General features: G+C 39.9%; 1 protein-coding gene across 6 annotated transcripts in view; it reads left to right on the top strand.

The window, feature by feature from the left end:
* WDFY2 (WD repeat and FYVE domain containing 2) overlaps window positions 1-17,428 on the top strand; it is a 162,455-nt gene that overhangs the window by 106,895 nt on the left and 38,132 nt on the right. For all 6 annotated transcript variants that reach the window (XM_038569406.1, XM_038569409.1, XM_038569405.1 and 3 more), the window contains one exon: window positions 10,723-10,777. In XM_038569406.1, the coding sequence (XP_038425334.1) occupies window positions 10,723-10,777 (55 nt within the window). The remainder of the gene's footprint in view (window positions 1-10,722; window positions 10,778-17,428) is intronic.

Genomic DNA, 17,428 nt, shown 5'->3' with positions numbered 1-17,428 from the left:
TAAAAGAAGGCTTGGGAAGGTCAATTCTTCCTGAATTTAGAGGCTTAATGCAATTCCAATTAGAATTCTTGTGTGATTTTTCTTTTTATGTAAAAAGATTATTCTAATAATCATCAAGCCACATTTTTTTAAGAAGAGAAACTAGGAGACACATTACCTCTGTGTTAAGACACATTTTATATCTGCAGTAATTAAATCATTTTCATTTTGACTCAAGAGTAGAAGAGGAGGTCAATAGAGCAGAGTAAGGTAACTCCCAAACAGACCCAATTATATATAAGAACATAGAATATGGGAAAGAAGACATCACAAGTCAGTCATGGGTGAGAAAAGTTATTAAATAAAGGGTGCCAAAGCAGTTGGCTTGCTTTAAAGAAAAGCATCGATTTTAATCCTCATCTCATGTCTTATAAGCAGCTTTGATGTACAAAGTAGCACCTTAAAAAAGAGAAACAAAACATCAGAAATGACTAGAGTGGACATTTATAAACAGTCTCTATCAGGCAAAATGTTGTAAGCTTAAAACAATGCAAATCACAAAGGAAAATACAGTATTTGCATAAAATTCAAAACTTCTTGGTGTAAAAAAGCTATTTAAATAATTTTAAAAGAAAATAATACATTGTTGCTTAAAATATGACAGAGGAAGGATAATATCTTCACTTGATGACAAGCATATGCAAATAGATAAGAAAAGTACTAAAATCCTGTAGATAGTAGAATAGTCATAAAAGGAAATACTAAGGGCTAATAAACATTTTAATGTGTGAAGTTTTTAAAAATTTTATTTTTGCCTGAATAATATCAACTTTTTTATATACATTGGCTGGCATTGAATACAATGGTCTATCTTGTACACTGTTAGAGGAGACAAATTGGCATTAACTATTTAGAAAAAAGTGTTGTTCATATGTAACTTGAGAAGTATTTGCATCTTTATATCCATAACTCTACATGTCTAGAAAACTATCCAAAGAAAATAACCATGAAAACAAGGTTATTTATAATAATAAATATTATCTTAACAATTATTTTTATAATAGTAAAAACGTGGGTGTCCTAGAAATGTTAACAGTCAGGGACTAATTAGATAAAATCTTATGCAGCCTTCCAGTGAAATATCCAGTGAAATATCGTGCGGCCATTAAACATGCCTTTTTAAAAAAATATTTAATGACATTTGAAATGCTCATGCAATAATGTTAAGTTAAAAAGGAGAGCTACAGAACACTATCACTGGTACTACTATTCCAGTCTAATGTGTTTTTATGAATACAAGGGAAAAGATGGAAAACCAAAATAATATAAATATTAGTAGTAATTAGCACTGTTTGGCAGAAGTATGACTATTTAAATTTTCCTTCCTGATAGTGTTAAATTTATCTGTATCATATTACTTTTATAGTCAGAATAATAAAAATTTAAAATGAAACACATTTCTAAAAAAAAAGCACATTTCTTAGTACATCTATTTCTGAATGTGAAATTCGAGTTGGCAAGAAAAGTGAAAATACAGAATATTTGAAAACTATCATCATTTCATTGAATAGATATACAAGTAGATCTAGAACTTTGGATAAAATGCATTTGTTTTCTTATATCTATAGAACATTTACAAAACCATGAATATCTTGACTAAGAGAAAAATCTTAGTAAATTTTGAAAAGTAAAGATAGTATGTTTGCTAACTATAAACGAAAGAAACTGGAAAGCAGCAACAAAAAGCCATAAATTTAACTGCTTGCTAATTAAGCATTTTATTCTAAGGAATGTCCTAATTGAAAAAGTAAATAAGTATATGTAAAATATATTCCTGAAATGCGTAAAATACAGAAATCATTTTATTTTATTTTTTAAACATTTTATTCATTTATTCATGAGAGACACCGGGAGAGAGAGAGGCAGAGACACAGGCAGAGGGAGAAGCAGGCTCCATGCAGGGAGCCCGACGTGGGACTCGATCCTGGGTCTCCAGGATCACCTCCTGGGCCAAAGGCAGGCGCTAAACCACTGAGCCACCCGGACTGCCCACAGAAATCATTTTATTTTTTTTTAATTTATTTATTTATGATAGTCACACACACACACAGAGAGAGAGAGGCAGAGACATAGGCAGAGGGAGAAGCAGGCTCCATGCACCGGGAGCCCAACGTGGGATTCGATCCCGGGTCTCCAGGATCGCGCCCTGGGCCAAAGGCAGGCGCCAAACCGCTGCGCCACCCAGGGATCCCAGAAATCATTTTAAAGGAGAACCACTTTGTATTAAAACCTATGGAATGCAGTCAAACCTATATTAGGGGATTTTTACCTTAAAATACTACCTTAAAATAAAAAATTGTTATACATGTGAATATAAGCATTCAATTTAAGTCATACAAAAGTGATAAAATACACCACAAGAAGATTGGAAGAAAGAATTATAAAAATGAGTCCTGAAATTAAAGATAGAGAAAACAAAAGGGGAGTCAATAAAAACCAAAAGCTGAGTTTTAGAAAGTACTGATAAAATAGATAAATTCCTTGGCATATCTCATGTAGGAAAACAAGCAATAAGAATAATAATAGCAGTAATAATATTAAGCATAAGGAAAGAAGTATAACCACATTATATATATAACCAGTCATTTCTGCTATAATGCAGCATGTTTTGAAAAGTCACTGCACTATGTAGAATTGCACAATAAAAGCTGTAAAAGGCTTAGGGGAAAATGAGGTTAGGAACACAGTACTCAAAAACATTGTTAAAAACACACGCATGAGCGCACACACACACGCACACTCACACACATACAGCTTAGTCTGCGGGACCTCAAGAATAAGGACGAGACGCTCATAAACATGTAACACAGGTTTAGCCCTGCTGCATGACGGAGTACGGAAACATGGTACCTGTGGCACTCTCCCTTTAAAAAGACCTGAAGTTTGCTCATGGAAGTGTGCCTCAGAAGGATCGCAGCTCTGAGTTATTTTGAAATGGTGGGAGAGGTTCTCTGAAATCCGAAGCCAAGTTCTAATGCCAGACGTGGGTCGGTGTGGCTGTCCGACGGTGGCGCACCGGGTGGCCCTGGATGTCGGAGACATGTGTCTCTGTCTTATGTACTCCTACAAAGCTGGTTTGTTCTCTGTGCTCATCTTGTGCTTCTGGACAAAACCATGTAGAAGTGATGTGAAGTGTGAGCTGTGCTCCAGTTGTTCTGTGATTTACCAGTCATGTTGAAACAAATTCGCATTTTCAGAAAACTCTTTTAGCAGAACTACCTTTATATGAAAGACAGTTAAAAGGAATCAGCAGTATTATGTTAGTTCCACGGTAATATATTTGAAAACCTAAGCGAAGTGGATGATTTTATAATAAAATAGATATTAATAAATTTGACCCAAGAGGGGTAAGAAAGCTTATGAGACTCGTAACTATAAGAGAAATTAGAAAAGTTCTGAAAGAGCTGCTATTTTTAAAAACCAGGCATTCAGTATTTTATAGCCAAATTCTCTCTAATTCTTTGATTAAACTTCAGTGTATTCCAGAAGTGTTTTTTTTTAAAGAAAAACTCCATAATTCATTTTACTAAAGTAGCTTTATTTATTTTACTTCACTCTCATAGAGAACTTACTATGTGCCAGGCACTGCTTTAAAGCTCTGTGAATATTAACCAAATCCTCACCACGGTTTTTTGAGGCCATTACTGTTATGGAAATGGAAACTGAAGCGCAGAGCTCTTGGGCAGCTTGTCCCAGACCGTGTAACTAGTGCATGTTTTAGCCAGGATCTAAACCAGACAGTTTGGCTCCAGTTCCTAAGCTCTTAACTCTTAGCCACTGCGCTTCACTGTCTCTAAATAAAAACCTAAGGAAAATAGCTCTGTGGTTCCTCAGCAACTTTCTGAATTGTGTGAAGCACAGCACTTGCAAAGCCTAAGACCTGACTTCCCCGGGGACTGTTAACAAGACCAGATCCTATAATCTTCCAGAAGGAGGGGGAAGCTAAGGTCCCATGGAGTTATGATCAAAATTTAAAGCAAGGGAGAAGACAGCTGGCAGATAAATTCCCTCTCCATCCCTTCCTCCAGCGGATTCTTCCAAAGCCTGGTGTTTAAATTGTGTCTGTTAGAGATTCCCTGTATGCCAGAGAACTAGCTGGGCTTCTTAGGAAATACAGGCCGGCTGGGTGATGTACAGCCGAACTTTCTCTGTTTCGTTTTGCTTTTCCTTTGCTCACACTGCTGATACTGCACCTTCAAATAAAGCAGTGGTACTTAAGTTTTGCCTCACGCTCTCCCTTTTAAGAACCAAGCCGTGGTAGGATTTAAGGAGGAAGTTCACAGAACAAGAAATGAATATGGCAAATAAATATATAAAAATTGCTTTAGTTCATAAGCATTTAGGGTAATGCATATTAAACTACAGTGCGTTGTAGTTTTTTTGCACGTCGATTTGGCAAAAAATTGAAAAGATGAGTAATATCCAGTGCGGATTAGTTATGGGCAGATAGGCTGTTGCATAAGGGTCAGAGAGTAGGGAACTGAAATGCTGCATACTTCTGGAAAGTGAGGTCTAGCAGAGTGTTTATCATCTTTGAGCTAGCAATCTTTTCAACCTGTATATTAATCCATGTATTTGTGCATCCAAAGACATTTTGTGCTGTATTGTTATAATAGTAAAAAATAGAAGACAAAATACAATGTCTATTCAACAGAGTATATGAATAAAATACGGCGTATTCATGTTTTGGAGTCCAAGGTAGCCACCAGAAAGAATAAATTAGAACCATATGTTTTGCCCTGGAAAGATAGCTCTGATATATTTTTAAATGAAAACAGTAAGTTGTAATGTCTATAGGGTCACCCTATTTTTGTGCACCAAAACAAATAAAAAACCCTATACACATTTACATGTGTTGATATAAAAGATAAAGGAGGAAGAAAGATGTGAAACGAGACACCAGACTATTAACACGGGTTTCCTCAAAAGAGATGAGGTAGAAAGTGAAGATAATTACTTTTTTTATATATATACTGAAATGTTTGATCTGTTACAGTGAACATTAAAAATGATTAGGTGTGGTGAGAAACCTGAAGCATTCCCACTAAAATCAAGTTGTAGGCAAGGATGACCCCCTTACCATTCCTTTTCAACATTGTCCTGGAAGTTCTAGCTAATGCAATAAAACAAGAAAAGGAAAACAAAAGGCATACCGATTGGGAAGAAAGAAAACTCTTTGTAGATGAAACTGTTGTCTAATGTAGAAAAATCTAAAAATCCAAACCACCTCTTAGAACTAATGAACACAAAAAAAAGAACAAAAAAAAAGAACAAAAAAAAAAACACAAAAAAAAAAGAACAAAAAAAAAAAAAAAAAAAAAAAAAAAAAAAAAAAAAAAAAAAAAAAAAAAAAAAGAACTAATGAACAATTATATCAAGGCCACAAGGATACAAAGTTTTAATATATAAAAGTCAGGTTGTTTTTTTTTTTTTTTTTTGTATACCAATAATGAACAAGTGGAATTTGAAATTAAAAACACAGTATCATTTACATTAGCACCCCCCCAAAAAATGAAATATCTTAGTATATATGTAAGATCTGTATGGGGGCCCCTGGGAGGCTCAGCTGGTTAAGTGTCTGCCTTCAGCTCGGGTCCTGGGATCAAGCCCCGTATCGGGCTTCCCACTCAGCGGGCAGCCTGCTTCTCCCTCTCCCTGCCCCTCCCCTCACCTGCCTGTGCTCACTCTCTCTCTCTCTCAGATAAATAAAATCTTTTTTTAAAAAAGATCTATATGAAGTAAGTTATGAAACTCTGATGAATAAAATTAAAAAAATTTTTTTTTAAATTAAAAAAAAATTAAATAGAGATCCATCTTCATGGATAGGAAAGCTCAATATTATCAAGATGTCAGTTCTTCCCAATTTGATCTATAAATTCAGTGCAGCCCCAATCAAAATCCCAACAAGTTATTTAATAGATCTTGACAAGTTGATTCTAAAGTTTATATAGAGAGACAGAAGACCCAGAAAAGCCAACACATATTGGAGAAGAACAAAGTTGGAGGATTGGCATTGCCCGACTTCAGGACTTACTGTAGAGCTATAGTAATCAAGATACTGTGGTGTGGGTGAGAGAATAGGCAAGTAGATGAGTGGAGAATAGAGAGCCCAGAAATAGACCCTCATAAATAAAGTCAACTGAGGAGCAAAGGCAATACGATGGAGAAAAAGTAGTCTTTTCAACACATCATGCTGGAACCACCAGATATCCACATGAAAAAATAAAACCTGACAAGACCTTACATCCTTCACAAAACTTAACTCAGAATAACCCACAGACCCTAAAAGTAAAATGCAAAACTATAAGACTCCTAGAAGATAACATAGGAGAAAATTTAGATGACTTTGGGTTTGTTGATGACTTCTTAGATACTATAGCATAGGTAATGATCCATGAAGGCAAGGACTGATAAACTGTGCTCCCTTAAAATGGAACATTTCTTTTCCACAAAGCACACTGTGAAGTGAATAAAAAGACAAGCCACAGAATGAGAGAAAATATTTGCAGAAGATATATCTGGTAAAAAGAGTTATGCAAAATAAACGAAGAACTCCTAAAACTCAACAATAAGAGATTAAAATTGAGCCAAAGACCTTAACAGACACCTCAGCAAAGAAGATCTGCAGGGATGGCAAGCATGTGAAAAGACGCTCCATATCCCATGTCATCAGAGAAGTGCAAATTAAAATGAGATACCACTACACACTTAGTCGAGTGGCTAACATCCAGAACACCGACACCACCAAATGCTGCCAGGGATGGGGAGCAACATTGCTGGTGGAAACGCACAGTCGTGTGGCCACCTTGGTCGTTGTTTTAAGACTAAACCTACTCGAGCCACACAGCCCAGCCATCCTAGCTTTTTATCCAAAGGAGTTGAAAACTTAATGTCCCCACAGAAACCTGCACACAGCTATTTGTTTATAGCAGTTTTATTGATAACTGACAGAATTTGGAGGCAACCAGATGTCGTGTACCTGAAAGGATAAACCGTGGTACATCCAGTCAGTGGAATATTATTCAGTACTAGAAAGAAATGAGCTATCAAGTCATAAAAAGACATGGAGGGAACTTAAGTGCAGAGTACTAACTAAGTCAAAGAAACCAATATGAAATGGCTGTTTGGCTACTGTTTGGCTCCAGCTCTGTGACAGTCTGGAAGGGGCGAATCTTTGGAGGCCGTGGAAAGATCTGTGGTGCCAGGGGTTAAGTGGGAACAGAAAGATGAATAGAAGAGCACAGAGGATTTTTTAGGACGGTAGAAATAACTCTGCATGACACCATAATAGTGGGTACGCGTCCGTATGCACTTATCAAAGACCCGAAATTAGACTGTGGAGTCTGGACGGGGAAAATGATGTGTCCGGGTAGGTTCATCAGTGGGAATAAATGCATCGCTCTGGTGCGAGGTGTTAATGCGGGAGGCTGTTTTGAGGGGAGCAGGGGGCATGTGAAGAATCTCTGTGTCTTCCTCCCAGTTTTGCTGTGAATTTAAAAATGCTCTAAAAAAATTAAGCATCAAAAAAAGTTAGGATGATAGATATGTGGACAGCTGAATGTAAAGAAGTAAGATAGATGGATTTTTTATTTTTTTAAAGATTTTATTTATTTATTTATTTATTTATTTATTTATTTATTTATTTATTTATTTATGAGAATACACAGAGAGGAGAGAGAGAGGCAGAGACACAGGCAGAGGGAGAAGCAGGCCCCGTGCAGGGAGCCCGATGTGGGACTCGATCCCGGGACCCCAGGATCGCACCCTGGGCCAAAGGCAGGCGCTAAACCGCTGCACCACCCAGGGATCCCCCTAATAGATGGATTTTTAAAAGAATGTTTAACGTTTACATTTTGATGCACTGAACTTTGGTTAGACCTAACATACTCCAAGCTGCAGCCACGCTTACGCATTGTGCTGTTTGTGAGTGTTAATAGATAAAAATCTTTTAAAAAGTCAATTTGGCAATGTCTATCAAATTTTTTTTAATCTTTTATTTTTATTTTTATTTATTTATGATAGTAACAGAGAGACAGAGAGAGAGAGAGAAAGGCAGAGGGAGAAGCAGGCTCCATGCACCAGGAGCCCGATGTGGGACTCGATCCCGGGTCTCTGGGATCGTGCCCTGGGCCAAAGGCAGGCGCCAAACCGCTGCGCCACCCAGGGTTCCCTCTATCAAATTTTAAATGGTCACACCCTGTGATCCAACAATTCTAGCACTTTATTTCATTGAAATGTTGTTAGAGATATAAAAAGGTAAAATTATTTCATGTAATATTTTTAATAAGGAAAACTGGAAATGTAAGCATTTAGCAGTAGAAGACCGTTACTGCACATCGTCTGCAGGCATTAAAGAGAATGAGGTTGATAAACATGTACTCATGTGGAATGATTCGTGATGTGTTAACAGAAAAAGGCATTGTTAGAATTAACATTTTTAGTCGGAGAAAGACAGATGCCATATGATTTTATTCATATGTGGAATTTAAGAAATAAAACAAATGTGCAAAGGAAAAGACCAAACAAACCAAGAAGCAGACTCTTAACTGCAGGGAAGGCAGTGATGGTGACCGAGGGGTGGGGAGGGCGGAGGGAACTGGGGGTGGGGGCTAAGGAGGGCGCTTGTGCGGAGCAGCGGGTGGCGTGTGCAGGTGCTGAGTCGCTGCACTGTGCGCTGTATGGTGACATAACACTGTGTGTTGACCATAGTGAAATTTAAATTAAGCGGAATTTTAAAAAGTATTAATATTTTATTATGTCTATTAGTCCAATGATACTTTTTATAGTAGTCATCCCTGAGAAACCATATCACGAGGGACTTTTGAGTGCCCGTCTCTCTTACATTTCTTTAAAATAACAGTTTTTCTTTGATCAAAAAAATAAGAAGAAAAAAGGCTGACAAAATGTCCCAAATTTTCTCCATGATCGTGTGTTTCTATTTTCATAGGAAAAGCAAATGAACAAAAAATTAAGTGTACCAGTGCGCTGAACTGGTCATTTTATCGTGTTATGTCAACTGTCGTATGTCGGTTCTAAGCACAGATCCGCGTGCAGTTGTTCCACTTTGTACCCGCCTTGTCCTCAGAGGCGGGGGTGAACTTCGGCCCACGCCAGAACCGTCTCAGTGTCATCAGAGTAACGCATGGACTCTCTGACCTCAGTAAACACTCGTCGAAATAACAGCGGTCTTTTTTTTTTTTTTTTTTTTAAGATTTTATTTATTCCTGAGAGACCCAGAGGAGGCAGAGACCCAGGCAGGGGGAGAAGCAGGCTGCCCGCAGGGAGGACTAGATCCCGGGCCTAGGGCAGCCGCTCCCCCGCGGGGAGCCCCCGCTGGGGCCCGGGCGTGGGTAGCCTGGGCCGGGCCTGCTCTCCCGCCCCGGCTCCTCACCGCAGAACGACTTCACTCTTTTTAAAAATTCGCCCGCTCCCTTCATCGTCCCATCTGACTCCCGAAATAAGCAACGAGCGTGCTGCTACCTCTTAAAGGAGAACGGATAGGAACAGAAGAAGTGACAAGTTGAATAATGTTTGTACTGAGAAAATCTAGGTGAAGAAAATCCATTTTGTAGCCGAGCTTCCTAAGGGGGGACCTGGTAGCACCGTGAAACACCCGCGGGCCTTGGTCACCCCGCGTGCCTGCACCACCTCGTATTCCTCTGTGGCGTCTACCACAGAAACAACGAAATAAGTGTTTTCTTCTACAGGGTTGCACTGTATCAGCTCAGTAAATAGCCAGATAGCAATTAAGGAGTTTACACATCTGTCCTCCCACACGCCTTCCTGTAAGTCCTGGAGGAAAGAATCTGGAAGCCTCCAAATGTTTTGAAAAGACTCATTGTTCTGTTTCTAAGCTCAGATGAAGGCATCAATTTATTATCCTTATGTTTGACAACTTACGGCTTCAGAATATACGGATATTTTGCATCTGAGCAGCTAAAGGACTCACCACCTGGCTGGAGCTTATCAACACTTGATTGGCTTCTGCACACACGTCCCTGTGCGATAGCAGCCTCGGTGAAGCACGCACACGCGCTCTCACACCAGCTCACCCACTCACGTTGCGTGTGTCCTCACAAAGAATGTGTGCAGTATGTTATATAGCAACTATTTTTGAGTAAATTTGACGTCCAGATCAATCTCACGAGATTCGGAGGCACCTTTCACTTACCGTTTGGTTGGTACTTAGCGATGTTACCTTACGAAGACGTTGTGCCCTGTACGGTAGGGACATAGTGATGACGTAGTGATGCCGGGAGATAGCTTTGCGAAGCTATCGTGAGGAGAAGTAAGTCACTGACACCAGACAGAACCTTCAGAGTACCTAATCGGCTTCTCCAGGAGAGGATTGCGGTCTATTTGCAAATGTTTAGCTATAGCAATTTGAATGAGAATTATCTTCACAATTGACCAGTGTCAAGGCTGACCTTGATCCAGTTTTCTTCTCACGCATACTCAAAAAAAAAAAAAAAAAACCCTCCACTCCAGTGTTACAAGTTATAATTGTATTGGATCATATTTATGACTGTTACTTTTAAAGACGTACAGAAATGCGGAGCTGATTGGCAAAATACTAGCATTGGCTGTAGTTCTGTGATTACATCTCTTCGTGCAATCTGGTTTTATCGCCACAGTTACTCAAAGAATTTCTTTTTGCTTCATCTTTTTCTTCTCTTTTTACAGGAGTTTATTTTATCAGAAGATTATAACAAGATGACTCCCGTGAAAAACTATCAAGGTAGGAATGAGAGAACAGTGTTTTTACCTCCACTTTGAAATGTTCCTTGATGGCTTCACTTTACAGTAGTCGGGGGACCCTCATGAGGTTGGGTGACCTCCCTGTGGCCCTGTAGCTGATAAAGTGCAGAACCAGACCAGGTCGTCGTGACTCCAGAACCTCTAGCTTTTGCCCTTGGTCTCCCTGCTATCCCAACTGCCCCAGAGCTGCGCAGCATGCACAGAGATGGGGGCAGTGTTGGGGTGAGCTACTTTACTTGGGGCTCATTTCATTTTATGTTGTTTAAGGAAAAGGAATTGCAGTCTCACTGTGTCAACACTGGCAGGGTACCATAGATGGATCAGGAGCCATTTTTGGAATGGTTTCTTCATCCAGATCAATAATGTTATGGGATCTGGGACCCCTGGGTGGCTCCGGGGTTGAGCATCTGCCTTCTGCTCAGGGTGTGACCTCAGGGGTCCTGGGATCAAGTCCCACGTCAGGCTCCCCACAGGGAGCCTGCTTCTCCCTCGGCCTGTGTTTCTGCCTCTCTCTCTCTCTCTCTCAGTCTCTCTGTGTGTGTCTCTCATGAATAAATAAATAAAATCTTAAAAAAAAATAATGTTATGGGATCAGAACATTGAGGTAGATCTTTTAAGACTTAGAGGTTATTTCATCGACATTTCTTGACTTCCTCCCTCCTGCATGATAATCAGCCAGACTCTCTTCTGATACCTCCAGAGACCTACCTAGCAGCCCATCCTGATTTTGTAAAATTTGTAGCATTAAGTTCTTTATTTCTAGATTTTGAGCCAAAGTTCATTTCCCTGTGGATTTATTCTTTAATCTTTTTCACATGACACTTACAAAGTATTCATTTAGCACGTACTGAGTTCCAGTAATTGAGGATTATAATAGGGAACAAGACATGTATAGTATCTGCCTATAAGCAGTTTATAATTATGTGGGGGTTTCACGCCGGTAACCAGGTCACTAAAATGTTGTATTATAAATACTAGACTGTTCCCCTGTTGGTGTTCGTTCAGCCTGTTGGAGCCAAAGAAACTAACTACTCTGAGATAATAAATAATTACTGTGTTAAGCCATTAGGTTTTGGTTTAATTTGTTATACAGTAGATAACCTATATATATACATACATATATATGTAATATAACTATAAAATGGTATTTCCTTCCTATCCTGGTCACTGTCCCACTATACTGGGCAAACCTTCTGACAGCCACTTTATCCTGTGGGCTCAACTCAAACCCCTTAATGGTTCTCACTTAAGTTTTATTAGGCCATAACTCCTATACTTTTGAAGCTGTTGCTTTTTTGAGGGGGAAGGAGTTGTTGTTGTTGTTTTAGCCTAAATACTGGACTACACATTATTCACCATCTCATTTTATTTAGTCCATCATCTCAGCTTACCAAGACATTTCGAAATCCCAGTTGTCGTTAAATCTTATTTTATGGAATACTAAGCCCAGGAGAGAAACAAGGAGAGTCTCATGTACCAGAAGCAGAGAGAGAACTCAAAGTGATATGCATACTACCTGACATTGCAGCTATCTTGGGGAGAAAAATAGAACTTCTGATAGCTAGAAGCTTTTGTATGAACATTACCTTAGGGACAAGAGATGAGACCCAGGGCTTGAATGAGTTGGGGAGTTGCAACTCATATTTTCCTATAAAGATGAAATCCATAAAGGGCTATATCCCCATGAAAAAGAGAGGACCAAAACAGTGCACTTACTGGCCCAGAAGACCGTAGCGTACTTTATTCCTGATCTCGAATCTGGATAGAAGGGAGGAGTCTTTCAGATAAATGAAAATTGCAACCTAAGATTTTGGATTTGGATTACAAATTTCAATCATTCATGTGGTGCTAGAAGCTCCAGCTTAGAAATTTAACCTAAAAACTGGTCCCGGGCCAGTGGTATCTTGATGGTACCTGCTAGAAGTAAATTTGAAAGCTCTCTTCAGCAAATAGGTCACACAAAGATCCTACAGCAAAAACAAGCCCTGCTTAAAATGAATACATAATAATAAAAATAAAATGATAAAAATTCAAAGAATCAATCCACTATGAGTAAATATTAACAGATGTCAAAAATGGAGGTGAAATAATTTTTTCAGGCATAAAAAAATGAAGAGAACTCATAGACCTGCACTAAAGGAAATGTTAAAGGAAGTTCTTCAGGAAGGAAGAAAATGATGCCAAAGGAAAATAGGAGTCTACTACACAAAAGGATGAAGAGTACCAGGCATGGTTACTCTAAGATTTTTTTCTTGTTATTTAAATCTTATGAAAAGATAATTTGCTGTTTAACTAAAAATAATGATAAAGTAGCATGAGGGTCATAATGTGAAATTAAGATGTTCGACATCAGTAACTTAACAAAAGCCAAGACGTGGGGAGCAATGGAAGTAGACTATTCATAAGACTCTTGCTCTACACGTGAAGTGATGATCATCACTTGAAGGAAGACTGTGATAAGTTAAAGATGTAAGCTCCTAGCCTTAAAGCAACCATAAAATAACAACTCAGAAAGTTACAATTAGTAAGCCAACCAAGGAGATAAAGTTGAATCATTAAAATCATTCTCAACACCCCCCCCCCAAAACAAAAGAGTAAGAGGAAAAAGAACACGTGGGAAAATGAAAAACAAATAGCAAGGTGATGGATTTAAACCTAACAGTTATCAATAATATTAAATGTCTGTGGTCTAAGGCCAATTAAAAGACAGAGGCCATCAGATTTTTTTTAAAGATTTTATTTATTTATTCATGACAGACACACACATACAGAGGCCATCAGATTGAGTGAAAAAAGGAGACCCAAATATAAACCACCTATAAGAAATGCACTTTATTTTTTTTTAAAGATTTTATTTATTTACTCATGAGACAGAGAGGGAGAGAGAGAGAGAGAGAGAGGCAGAGACCCAGGCAGAGGGAGAAGCAGGCTCCATGCAGGGAGCCCAATGTGGACTCAATCCCGGGTCCCCAGGATCACGCTCTGGGCTGAAGGTGGTGCTAAACCGCTGAGCCACTGGGGCTGCCCAAGAAACGCACTTTAAATATAAAGACATAAAGCAGTTACAAATAAAAGGGTAGCAAAAAATACTCCATGCAAACACTAGTCAGAAGAAGGCTGGAGTGGCTGTGTTAGTAGTAGTCAAAGCAGACTTCAGAGGAAAGAATATCCTCAGGGATAAGGGATTATATTGCCAGAGATTATTTCATAATGATTAAAGGGTCAGTCCTTGAGGAGGGCATAACTATCCTGAATGTTCAGTCTCTTAATAAACATAGCTTTGAAATATGTGAAGCAAAACTCAGCGAAACTGCACGAGGAGAAAGAGACACATCCTCAAATTTAGTCAGAAATTTTAGTAGTCCTCTTAACAATTGATGGGATATAGATCAATAATTGACAGAATAAGTAGGCAGAAAATCAATAAGGTATAAAAGGCTTGCACCGTATACAGCCAGCTTGCTCTCATTGACATCTGCAGAACATTCCATTCAACTAAAGCAGAAGACACATTGTTTTCAACTTCACACGGAGCCTTTATCAAGGTAGACCACATTCTGGGCCATAAAATGGGTCTGAGTAAATTTGGAAGAATTCAGGTCATGCAAGGTGTGTTCTCTGGTCAAAAGGGTATTGAAGCAGGAGTCAATAACAGAAAGGTCTCTGGAAAATCCCTGAATGTTAGGAAGCTGAATAACGACGGGCCATCTGAATAATCCATGGGTCAAAGAAGAAGTCAAAATGGAAGTAACGTACCACACTCCATGGTACACTGCTAACATGGTACCTGAGGGGAAATGTAGAGCACTAAACACCTACGTTAGAAGAGAGGAAAGGTCCCAAATCAGCGACCTTGGTTTCTACATCAAAAAACCGGAAACAGAAGAACAAGTAGAAACAGAAGCTAAGCAGAAGAGAAGAGAGATCATAGCAGAAGTCCATAAAATAGAAAACAGAAAATAAAGAAACATCAGTGACACTGAAAACTGTTGGTTGTGTTTTGAGAAGATAAATAAACGTGATAAACTTCTAGCCAGACTTACCAGAAAAATAAAAGAGAGAGAGAAGATGCAAGTTACCAGTATCAGGAACAAGGGAAGTGATACTATTAGAGATTGTGGGGACATTTAAGGATAATAAGGAATTTCGTGAACAACTTTATGCAAATAAATTTGACAATCTCAGTGAAAGGAATCTTTGAAAAGTAAAAATTGTGAAAGGTCATTCAGGAAGAAAGAGATAACCCTAATAACCTTGTATCTACCAAAGAGATTGCTTTATAACTAAGACCTTCCCACAAAGAAAACCCCAGGTCCAGATGGCTTTACTGGTGAATTTTATCAGACATCTAAGGAAGAAATAATACAAACTCTCCACAAACTCTTTCAGAAAAAGACTTTCCAACTGATTTTTGAAGTCAGCATTACCTGATGGACAGAAATACACAGGCCAACCTTCCCCGTGAAAACAGATGCAGGGGCACCTGGGTGGCTCCGTGCCTGGGGCTCAGGGTGTGGACCAGGGTCCCGGGATCGAGTCCCGCATCGGGCTCCCCACAGGGAGCCTGCTTCTCCCTCTGCCTGTGTCTCTGCCTTTCTCTGGATCTCTCATGAATAAATAAATAAATAAAATGTTGAAAGAGAGAGAGAGAGAGAGAGAGGAAGGAAGGAAGGAAGGAAGGAAGGAAGGAAGGAAGGAAGGAAGGAAGGAAGGAAGGAAGGAGAAAAGAAAGGAAAGGAAAGGAAAAGAAACAAAAAGAAAAGAAAAAAGAAAAGAAAAACTCTAAGCGAACCTTTGGTAAATCAGATTTAGCAGTATCTACATCAGGACCAAGCAAGGAGTATCCCAGGTTTATACGCAAAAGAAATGGAAGCGGGGATTCAAACATATTTGCATACCATTGTGCATAACAGCATGTTTCACAGGAGTCATAAAATTGGAAACAACCAAAATGTCCACGAATGGATGAGTGGTTAAAATATGGTGCATCAATAAAATGAATTATTTTTTGGCCACAAAAAAGGGATGAAGTACTGATACATGCTGCAGCATGGATGAACCTTGAAAACATGTTAAGTGAAAAAAAACTAGACCCAAAGGACCACACTTTGTATGAATACATTTGCATGAAATGTCAAGAATAGGGGAGGGGCACCTGGGTGGCTCAGTTGGTTAACCATCTGACTTCAGGTCATGAACTTGGGGTCATGAACTTGGGGTCTTTAGTTGTGAGCCCCCATCAGGCTCCCTGCTCGGCAGGGAATCTGCTTCTCCCTCTCTCTCTGCCCCCCCCTTGTGCAGTCTCTGTATCTCTAATAAATAATCTTCAAAAAGAGAATAGAGGAATTCATTGAGACAAAGCATAACTAGTGGTCGCCCAGGGATAGGGGAAGGGGAGTGGGGATGTGGGTTTCTTTTTGGGGTGACGAAAATGTTCTCTAAATGGAACATTTTTGCATGATGATTGTACAACACTGTGAGTATATGAGAAACCACTGAATTCTGCACTCTAAGGTGGTTTAAATGGTAACTCTTCCCTCAATAAACATTAAAAAAAAAAAAATCAATCAGTGATACTAAAACCGGAGACTTTACAAGAAAGGAAAACTGCAGACCAGTAACACTCATGAACTTAGATGTTGAGATCCTTTAAAAAAATCCCAACGACATAAAGAAGCAAAAATCCAACAATATATAAAAGGAATTACACGCCCAAGACCACGAGGGGATTTATTCCAGATTTAACGTTTGAAAATCAGTATGATCCATCACATCTCACATCGAAAGACTAAAATAAAACGATGTGATCCTATCAAGTGGCGCAGAGAAAGCATTTGATAAACTCGGACACGCACTCGTGGTAAGAACTCTGAGCCAGCTACGGGGTGAACTTCCTTGCCTTGATAAACAGCCACGACATCCTACAGCTGACTTGGGGCCTAGCTGTGAGAAGCAAGATGCTCTCCCCACGCCGCCAGCATTCCCAGTGGACACGCGTCGCCAGGCTTCAGGCCCGGGTTCCTGGAGCTTCCTGGTGCGTGTGTACTGTGAGCGGCTTTCCCTTGGAGTCAAAGAGCTGCGTCCCCGTAGGAGCGTGTGCCCCGCATCTGGGGATTTGTTTCTGTTTCCTCAGGAGGCCAAGGCAGCCGCACACGAGGGCCAGCTTTGGCAGAGGGCCGAGGGCTGTAGGTCTAGCCTGGTCACCCATCGATTGTGGGGTTTGGGGAAGTCACGCAGCTTTCGTGAGCCTCTCCCCCACCCCCAACGTGATGGCAGCCCAGAGGGCTCCCTGGCCTGGTCCTCGCGGCCACTGCCCTCTCCTCGGACTGAGAGTGATGAGAAGGAGGGGCAGAGTGCTGGCAGCTGCTTTCCCCGGAGACCGACGCGGGAGACGGACCCTGCGGAAGGCCCTTCTTACCATCGTTGAAGAGGTACAGTCTCACACACGGTGTTCAGGACCTTCTCCAAGAAGTCGTGTCTCTGGAGTTAAAGAAAACATTTTGATCCTGATGGTGGCTGATGGTCTGACGGGCATGGACCACAGAGAAGCCTTCGTGTTACTGCTCTGGGCCCCTCCTGCGTCCCCGTAGGGTCTCCGGCTTCAGCTCTCACAGTGTCAGGCATGTGGCGG

Source organism: Canis lupus, chromosome 22, assembly GCF_011100685.1.
Source record: "Canis lupus familiaris isolate Mischka breed German Shepherd chromosome 22, alternate assembly UU_Cfam_GSD_1.0, whole genome shotgun sequence".
Classification (NCBI taxonomy): domain Eukaryota; kingdom Metazoa; phylum Chordata; class Mammalia; order Carnivora; family Canidae; genus Canis; species Canis lupus.
The sequence above is the reverse complement of the archived record's forward strand: the minus strand, read 5'-3'. Positions and strand labels throughout refer to the sequence as shown.